General features: G+C 44.0%; 1 protein-coding gene across 1 annotated transcript; it reads right to left on the reverse strand.

The window, feature by feature from the left end:
* Nucleotides 1-9,527: 9,527 nt before the first annotated feature.
* Nucleotides 9,528-9,857, reverse strand: LOC104462103 (B-cell lymphoma/leukemia 11A-like; the record flags this gene model as incomplete). Its single annotated transcript, XM_010073921.1, has 1 exon — nt 9,528-9,857. A coding segment is annotated over one exon (330 nt), but the record flags the coding sequence as incomplete, so codon positions are not given.
* Between the last annotated feature and the right edge of the window lie 622 nt (nt 9,858-10,479).

Raw genomic sequence — 10,479 nt, forward strand, 5'->3', positions numbered from 1 at the left:
CCCAGCACCCTGACTTTGAAGGATGGATGAGCATTCAAAATAATTTCTATTCTTACCTCCCCAGGCTTGCGGAACCTCATTGCTTTTCTTACCTGTGCCTCTGCAGAGTGAAAAAGAGGATGGCTGGGGCCATGCTAATGCCCCGCTTTTTTAACATTTATTAGACAGAAAAAGGACCCGGCACTGCGCAGCAGCCGCACCAGTTAACGTCTGTATCAGCCACGAGTCCCTGGGTTTCACCGATTCCCCCCAGCACCAACATTACTTCACATGAGGAGAGTTCAGGGAGGGTCAATATGGGTTGTGACAGCAGAAATTGGAATTAGATTAAAACCTAAAGTTTGGAAACTCTGGCCAGGTTGCCGAACTCTTGAAGGCCACGTCTCCCAAACTGCCTTCAGTTCATCTTCCCCTTTAGGAGATTTTTTTCTCCCCCTTCATTCGCTGCTTCCGGAGACAGCATATGGACGTAAAAAACACACCACTGGGCTCTGACTATTCCCTAAAATAAAGCAATTAACTTATTTCCAGGCTCCAACGAGTGATCATGACAGCCTCCCCCCCGGCAGAAAGTGGGAGCCGTGGTCCCTGACCCCCGGCCAACACAAAAGAGGCAGCCCCAGCACAATGCCTGCTGTCAGCAACTGAATTATTTTTGTACAGGAATTTTTATCTCTATTGTACAAACAAGTATGTGTCTGTGCTGACTTGTTAAGCAATCCACTTGTATGTAGAATAAGATTTTTTTTTTCCCTGCTACCAGTCACACAGCTCCAAGATCAGAAGAAATACATACTCTTTGAAGCTTCTCAAATGTTTTAGTTAAAAGGACAGCAGTTGTTTTCAAAGATCCAAGAGTATCTTTATCAGAATTTAATTTTTCCTTATTGATTTTTTTCTAGCGCAACACAAATTTAACACAGGACAGTTTATAGTTTATTACAAAATAATACAGCCTCTAAATAATCTTTCAGGAGGTGATATTCTCTTTTTCCAAATGCATCCCACTGTGTCATACGTCCTCAAAGAGAACAAGGCTCCCCAACCACTGTTTCCCTTTGCACAACAACTATTTCCTAAACATGAGAATCAGCATCGATAATAGAGAAAACACCGGACAAAGCCCGGAGCAACCCTCACACAATAAATGCCCCACGCGCTTGCAATGCCCTGGCTGAAGTATGACAGTTTTGCTGATACATTCTCTTACTCCAGAAAGAATAAAGTCAGTAGCTGAAATGCAACAAAACCCAGATGATTCATGCAATGTCCAAAAAAAAATCCCAGCTGTGATGCTGTAGCAAAGTAACGCTGGGTAAGAAATTAATTGCTGTGAATTTGGGGGATTGGGGGTACATTTTTATTTTTGCATTGTATATTTCGCTGCCTCCTACATCAATTAAACAAGCAATGAATGCAAAATTAAAATCTTTACTTCCTAAGGAGTGAGGAACTGTCATGTGTGTTTATTTTAAAAAGGTAATAGAAGTAGTAGTAGTAATAATAATAATAATATCCACAAAAACAATAACACCACTGAAAGCAGGGCTCTTCTTTAAGCCTTTGTTGTTCAGCAGTAATTCCATTGTTTATTTAGGCAGAGGGGTTTTTTTATCTGAAGCTGAGATCAAATTGTAGGTGCAATTGTTCAGCACTTAGACAAAGCAGGAGGAGGATGGAAACAGAAAGTCCTGGGTTGACTGACCAAAGCTCCCCAGGTCTCCCGCCACCGGCACTGCTCCGGTGTGAATTCGGCACCCTCTGAAGCTGCTTTAGACCTCAACACCCCCCCTGCCAACCGCTCCTCCTCAACAGCTATTTCACGGGGATATTAAACCTCATTTCCTTGACAGTAATGCAGTTATTTGGTTTTTGCTTCTTGCTCCAGTCTTGGTGTTTTAGCTATTTAGTGCAAAACACAAAAATCTAAGCTCAAGCTGAGCTCCATACCCATCAAATAGGGGAGAGCGAGGAGGTTTTTTACCAGCAACCTGTTCAGGTAAAAAGTTCCAGCAGAATTGCACCAGGCAAGTGGGGAGAGGTCTCTGGAGAGAGCAGAGAAAAGAAACACTTTGGTGCACTGTCTGCAAACACAGAATTCAGCAGCTTTTTTTGGCAGCCGATTTGTTACAAGTGTTTTGTTTCAGGAAATTTATGTATTTTTCTTTGTGCATTCTGTGGATTTACTAGAACCGCTCCTGACAGCTGTTGATTCAGTTAAATGAGCACATTATTAAAAATCCTCTAACATCACCACACTGAAAAACAGACACCTTTGGATAGAGTCGAAGATCTGAACCCAGAAGAAGATGCAAATAAAACCTCTGGGAAGGGGATGTTCAGCCTGGGCTGTGCCTGCAGCCCAAGAGGCAAAGAGGGCTCCAGCCCCTGTTTGTAGTGACTTGATTTTCTTCATTTTGACCAGACCTAGATACTGAAAAAAATTAAAAGCAAAGCAAATGACCCCAGGTATGAAAAATAAATGTTTGCTAATACTTGGAAAAAATACATCCCCACCAGGCTGGCATTAATGTGCTTCAAATAATTCTGCACTGTGCCCCATACTTCATTTTCTTTCCTTACTTACTAGACAATTTTGCAAAGGAAGGACACCTATATGAAATGAGGAGAAAAAGAAGCAAATGTTTTAATTTTGCTTTCAATCAAAGGCAAACAAGAATGCAAACTGTGGAATATTGCATATTTTTTTTCCACTGCTGTCATTCACACTATGCTATCAAAGTGTTTATACAGTTCCCCAACCCGGCTGCACATTAAGCTGGCTGTGTACAGCTTTATTATAACGTGGTGGTGAGGAAACATTAATATTCCTGTGTTGCATCTGACAGGACATTTACATGCGCCCATCTGAGCTCACACCTGAGAGCTGCTCCGAGGTACAGTAGCTGTGCTCCAATTGTAAAGGCAAATGAAGAACACAAATTCCCTGCTGGGATCGGGGCTGACCTCACCACACCCCACACCGCAAACCTTTCTCTTGCCAACCTGAGGCGATGCCATCTCCGAATGAAGAATGAGCCGGGGAGCAGTCACCAAGTTACCAGCCCTCGCGGAAGAAAAGTGAAAAAACCTTGCTGAAATATTTTAAAGATGCACAGCGAGTGCAGCTGGCCAATAAAGGTTGGGAAACAAACTCGCTGAACCCTGCACGGGATGCGTTGCATACTAAATCTGATTAGAAAGGTAGAGAGGATGTTTACGGGCTTCAAAATGGGTTTGGCATTAACACAGGAGGGTTTGAACAATGTGAGTGCTTGGTCCGCCCGTCAATGAGGGTCCGCAGTTGCCAGCCCAGCTCCTGCGAGCGTTTTAAGCATGCAGGTGATGTTCAGCCCGTGTCCAGCGGGGCAAAGCGCACCCAAGATGGGAGCCCTGAGGAGCAAACTGAATTTCATGGAAATTCATTATGAAATTGGAAAACCAGATCATCCTAACCACTCAGGCAGTTTGTAGGTCCGTTAACAAGACTGTTATTTTTAAAAGTATGTAATAAATCACAGCAATCCATGTACTGATATCAACCATCGTGGGCCCACACCTGCTATGCCTGATGTTACCAGGAAGCAGGCTGGAGCTACTGCGCTCGTACAAAGTGAGATAAAATACATTCATTAGCCCAGGGGAAAAAACAAACAAACAAAAAAAACCCACAAACAAGTAATGGTTAATTTAAGGGCCATGCTATCAGTATGAATATAGGTCTTAATGTATTAAAAAATATGAGCTCGGTGTATGTTATGAACTTGTGCAATATCCCAGAAACTGACACATAAAACAGAGCCCTCCCGGACAGAAGCTGCATTCTGCCACGCTGAGAAGACAACCTCTTTGGACTCGCGACATCCCTGCCAGCACCATGACCCAAACAAAATCACAACAAGCAGAAAGGTAACAAGAGATCCTCAGCAATTAGCTAAAAAAAAAAAAAACCAAAACACCAAGTGGCACCGTGCCAGGCTATGTCCAGCTTGATGCTAAACACCTTTTATTGCACAAAGCTGCTACTACTGGATATAAAAACAGTCCAAGGCTTGAAGGGAATTTTGTCCAAAAAAATTTCCGTAATGAGGATGCGTGCAGGCAAACAACTGGAGGCTGAACTCCCATTGCCTAACGCTGCTTCACAAGCTTCTTTAATTGTCTTGAATGAAATAAGAAAGAGCTCATGGGCTGAGGGTTGCATATACAAAACGGGGTGATTCTAATAGGCCTCTTCCTCCTTAAAAAAGGCACTACAAAATTACGGGAATGTTTAGGGAAGACTTTATTTCTCCCACTGGGATAATTAGAAGGTGTTTAATTTACTCCCTGCCTCAGTTTCCATCACTTGGCATTCGTTGTTAGGACTCGCTGCACAGTGCCTTACATTTCTTACAAGCATTATTTTCAAAGCTTTCGGCATGTGACGCTAACGTGCATCTTTTCAGATCTATGTGAAATTTAACACATGCCAGGCTGCCTCTTCAACCACAAGCATTTTGGATGCAGTGATGCTTCTGCCCATGGTGAGCTCCGCAATTAAATGTCCCATACAATAGGAGAAAGAATGCAAAACATAGTTCTCATCCTCTAAACCAGAAGATCTGATTTGTAGGAAACAAAAAACCAGAAAGATTCAGGGCACCACAACATTCTGATGCTCCCTGGAAGGATCATGCTGAGGCAGAGGAAAACTTTCTACCCTGCTTCTGTGGTTCGACTGACCTCCTATTTGTGTTTCCAATAAAGTGCCATTTTTACATTAACTGTCTGTAACAGCAGGGAATAGGAAAACTAACAAAATCTTTACCTCGTACAAACGATGATATTAGTGTCACATGTTTGTGCCTTCAAAAAATGTTATTTATAAATAAGGCAACAGGGAAAGCTGAGAAACTATTGACTCTTCCCTGTGTCCCCGTGCAAGTAGCATTACAGCAACTTTTTGATCCCCCACATTTTTTACATTTCCCCCCCCCCAGAAGTAAATTTCACAGCCGCACAGGCCACCGCCTTTAATTAAGCTTTCAAAAGTCTTCTGACAATGCCAACAATTGCAAGACACTTCTGGAGCTCAATCATGTAATCATCATGACACTTCTATTTACAATTTGTCTTAGAAAAGAGTTTCTCTGACATTGTACTTTGACAAAACAGCCAAGCTGCCGGTTCACAACCTTTCTCTGCCTTATTTACAAATACAGCTTGTATGCAGGGCTCTGAATCTTGGGAGCAGGAGGGAGCCTTTTGGGCAGCACCCTCACTATTTTTCCTTCCTGTGACTGTTTTACCCAGTCTGTGCTCTCTGTTCTTTGTATGGGGAAAGCAGATAGAATTTGACCCCAAAATACTTCTATATTCCTTTTTTTTTTGCCACCCCCTTTTTTTAAGCTTTCATCTTATTGTCCAGATGCAATGCTAACTATTCAATGCAGATGTCAATAATTTTTTATCTCCAGAACAAAACAAAATAATAAGGAATCACAATTTACAACCTGCAGAATTATAATGGCAACTACTAATAGCAGCCCAAGAAATTTTCTGTGGTATAATGACTACTCAAAGACATTATCTCCTGAGAACTGTAATAATCAAATGTACTTGGTCCAAAATTTAGTACCAAATTATGCCCACCTCCCCCCTGATTACTGTAGACAGAGGTTTTTTTTACGTTATTTTTCCATGTATTTTTCCATGTATTTTATTTGAATGGCACAAGCAGCCTGGGAATAAAGGATTCAAGCAGTAAAAATTACCTCCCCTTCTCCTCCCCTCTTTGTACAGTAAATACGGCATCTGTAGATACACACCAGGTATTATAAAGGGCAATATGCAGCAGCACTCCAAAGTGTTCCTCCAACTGCATCCAAGTCACATTGAAGATGATTCCTCACCCAAAAAACTACCTTTCATTAATTCCCTCAGATTTATATGTTCAACAAACAAACCGCTAAAACCTGACGCCGGCAGACGATAAATATTTCTGCAGCCTTTTCAATAACTGAACAGCAATTTTACATTCACTGATCTCTAGATACTTCAGTTAATATTTCCCCCTATTGTAAAATATGAGAGCGGATAACTAAAGCCCTGCCGTAGCACTCACTGCAAATCACGGGCTGCCGGTATCTGGTGGTGAGGCTTTGACATACATATTGATGAAATCTGCCTCATCGGACCCACACAACATATCCTATTAATTTCCAGTTAAATTTATGACATTTCAGCTATAGCGTGGGATCAGCATCACTCAAAATTTTATAGCAAGTCAAAGCTATGTGCAGGCACCCAGACGGAAGAGACAGGTACGCATGCCTGCACCTATATGGATCTCACAGCTACTGCACAGGTTGCACATATACACACAAGCTCCTGTAATCATCCCCATCTCTGGAAAACGGTGAGGATAAAGAGTATCATATTGATGGTTAAAACAGACATCATTTCTCCCTGCATTTGAATGACTTGCTGTTAACCACTATTTATCTTAAGATTATTTTTCACTGTAACACACCAACTTACTATGAAACTGCAGACAGGGCACATACTGCATCCAGAGCTAACCGACAGCATCTCTATATCCAGAGCTAACCTGTAACACCTCTTTCAGCCTAACAACTAATTTGGGACATTTTTACATTGCTGATAAATACATATTTTCTGGTCTCTTACCAGAAAGAATCAGTTCCCTCAACTCCTGTATATTTTTCCAAAGGCAGCCTCTGTCCTTTTTTTAAAATTTTAATTACACACCCATATCTTTTTGCATTTTGCATTCTCACACAGAAAACAGAAATAAAATACCAGAATGAGAAAAGCCTGAGGTTCACGGCAGGGGCCTTCCAGAAACCTGAACTCCACAGCTCACTCCAAGAGCCTCACTGGCAATTTTACTGCTCGACCCCACAAATGCCTGGCTACGACCAATGGGTCACTCCAGCTACTGCCACACTTCTTTAGGATCCAAGGGAGCTGAACTCATCCAAGTGAAAGGGGAGATGAAAACATTAAGGATAGGGACAGCGGAAGACCCTGTAATTCCTGGTGTTCCTTCCCTGCTCCCACAGCCCGGCTGCATTTCCCACCACTGGGAACAACCAGGGGACCCCAGTGCCACTCAGCTCTGTCCCGGCCGGGAAGGTGCAGGAGAAGAACTCTCTGCTCCTGGACCTCCCCTCCATGGGCATGGCTGGGCACCACCGCACAGAAAACTCTGAGTGGGAGATGCCTGAACATCTGCAGTTCGGTCACTACTCACAACAGCGCTCATGGCTCACAGCATGGATCCAAGCACACTCCCAGACAGGCCCATGTGCAAAAACAAAGGTGGTCTCTACCTGTAAGAGCAAGCAGGATCAGGCTTCTGCTGGTGTGCAGCTCTCTTAACCCGCTGCCCTCCACTCACTGAACCATTTAAAGTTGGTTAAAACCACAACATTTTCTGAATTAACGGCCCCGAGACATCGCATGAGGCCAAATTCTGCTCGCTTCCCATCACCAACGCCACACAAAAGCATGATTTGGCTCGACAGGACTCCCGCGCCCAATGAGTCCCAGAGCAAAGCCCTCAGCTGAGGAGCTTCCCCTCGTGCAGAACTCCCCAGCGTGGCTGCCCCTCCAGCTGAGGGACCTAGTTGGGACCACAGCAAGGAGAGCAGGTTTAATTCTTGCTTGACAGATACTGTGTTTTGTCTTTTCAACAGAGCAGCGCCGTACGTAAATACAGCGTTACATCACAGTGCCGCTCCTCCATATTTGGTGATTTAGTATGGCTCCAGAGCTGGGAAGACTACAAATCCCTTCTGCCAGGCTCCTGCTTCATTAATCATGCCCTATGCTTCTGCTCATTTTCCGTCAGATCACAGGCAAGCACATGGAAATGGGCAATGCCCTCTACCACTCTGGGGAAAAAAAAACCACCTTTAACAGCTGTGGCTCAAAAGTGCAATATGAGAATTTTTTTTTTTAAGTCTTTCAAAATGTAGCTTAGCAGTAGCTGAGGCTCTGTTTCCTCTTAAACATCCATGTATACATGTATTCAAAGTAATACCTATTATTCTGCTGAAATAGAATATATTATTTCACATTACATATGCAGGGTACACACACCGCTTTGCATATATACATGTGTGCACACAGACACGCATGCACTGACACACGTATTTGCTGCCACCACAAAACCTTCAGAACTACAGCTCTCCGGAGTGATTTGCTGGCCAGTTTGGAGGGCAGAGAGGCTGCGGGAGTATCACACTGAACCTCCCAGCGCCTACTGCCCTATTATGGTTTAACTTTGTGGCCAAAGCAAGCCCAAGACAAGCTCCAGCACATCATGTGATGATGTACTGTGCCTCCGACAACCCCAAGCGGTCCTGTGGGCTCCCCGAAGAGAGGTTCTGGCAGTGTCACATCCCAAACATCGCTGGAGGGCGGGTTTGAAACAGGTTCAGGCATTTGTTGGGTGTTGATACACTGTGGTCTCGCCTTTTTTGACCAGTAGTGTTGGCGCGGTTTGAAGTGATTTGCAACGCTCACTGCAAACGGGTAGTACTCTTGTTTACTAGCAGGATTTTAAAAGCAGAGTGTGCCTTGTTACACTTCCAGGGCTCTGGGATTTTCTTTCACATAGTAAGCTCTATTGTTTTAACCTCATTTGTGAAAATATCTGCACAGTGAATGGCTTTCTGTTAAAAATAAATGCTAAGAGATAGAATTATTTACCCTTTTTTTAAAAATTACATTTCATGTTGTTTGATGCACAAAACAGAACCCTGCCTCGGACATTTGTACGGCTGACATGTGGTTGTGTAAACCGCAAACAAAATCAAGATACATCTGTCAAAACCACATCAGAGACAAGAGAGAGCACAGCGAAGCATTTATCATTTGGCTGAGGAGGCAGGCTGCAGAGAGCAGCCTTTCCTGTCAAACCAACCTTTTGAAATTTCCAACATGCCCTTAAACTTTTCGAATAAGCATGTCTGTGCGCTTCAGCAACTGCCCTCTCTACTCTGGCCTGGCCAGTCGAAAATGGCATCTTAAAGTCAAGGTCGGTGGTGTCACTTTGCCATGGGGCTGTGTTTAATTACAGTCCATACGGCTGACAGCCAATATGGAACCAAGGCTGGCTGATGCTCAGTTAACTCTTTCACCCCTGACTTTGCCAAAGACTCGAGAGCTCCTTGCTTTATCGCACGACAGGCTCTGAAATCTCCTCCTGCAGCGCTACGGCAGGCGAGACACCGGGAGACGGTGACTACAATACAGGCAAATCACGAGAGCAGCCTCAAACAATACCATTAGAAATACCAGCTGGCACAGCATGTGCCTGTTGATCCTGCCTCTGCGCAGGCACTAGGAAATACCGGTCGTGTGTTCACCACTGACCGAAGGCAGGGTATTTAACATGTTGGTCATCACAGCGAGCAGAACAGACAGACAGACACGGCAGTTTACAACTGCAAACATGCTACATTGCAACTGAAACGGAAATCAACTCGCAAACACTTCTCCTTGCTTTAATTTACCTGCTATATGTTCCTGTTTAGGGCAAATTCCTCTAGATGACGTTGATAAACAATCGTCATCCTCTGGTGTAACCTGGATGCCAACCTCCACAGGATTGGATGCTTTTTTCAGCTCACTTGGTGAGGGTGAAGGTGGCTTATCCACAGCCTTCTCTAAGCAGAGACTGCCATTGCATTGTTTCCGTTTGTGCTCAATAAAAATTAGAATGTCCCCCAACGGGAAGTTCATCTGACACTGGCCACAAGTGAGGAGGTCGTGGTCCCCTTCCGGAGCTCCCAATGTGCCATGTTCAGGTTCGTCATCAGTGAGAATGGCTTCAAGAGGTTCGGCTGCAGTTTGAGAGACAAAAGGAGAATCATTAGAGCTCTCGGGAAAGGCATGGGGCGCAGGGGGGAGGAATGCACCGAGCCCCCTCTTCGTGAGTATTACACCCTGCTCACAATGTCCGCCTGCTTCCCCCCAACTAAACCCATGCAACACGGCTATTGGCACGGCAGCGAGGAGATGAATTCATCAGTTACAGGGAAGAGATTTTGCAGAAGCAGCTGTAGCATGCAGAACTCGGAGAGTGAGCACTGCAACGAGGACAAATTTCTGACTCAATTGAACAATTCAGTGATAAAATTCAATGAACAGGCTGAAAGAATACACTGCAAAACTCTTGTAGTACTATGAAAAGAAGCGAATATGGTGTTTTATTGCCGGATGTATTATTTACGTACATGAATTCAAGGCTAAAAGCACTGTACACACTCTCTCACTCACACATGGGTGTGTATTTCCCGCCAGCCAGACCTACTTTCTGGAATTCAGAAGCCTGAACTACCCGGGTGCAGATAAAAGGTAGTTCAACATATAGATATTGCATATTTCCTGTACAGGCCATGCAGGTAGCACATGTGTGTGTAAAAGAAAAGAGAGAGAGATCCAGACAGCTTGCCCACACACACC

This window comes from Pterocles gutturalis, unplaced genomic scaffold (genome assembly GCF_000699245.1).
Source record: "Pterocles gutturalis isolate BGI_N339 unplaced genomic scaffold, ASM69924v1 scaffold50477, whole genome shotgun sequence".
Classification (NCBI taxonomy): Eukaryota; Metazoa; Chordata; class Aves; order Pterocliformes; family Pteroclidae; genus Pterocles; species Pterocles gutturalis.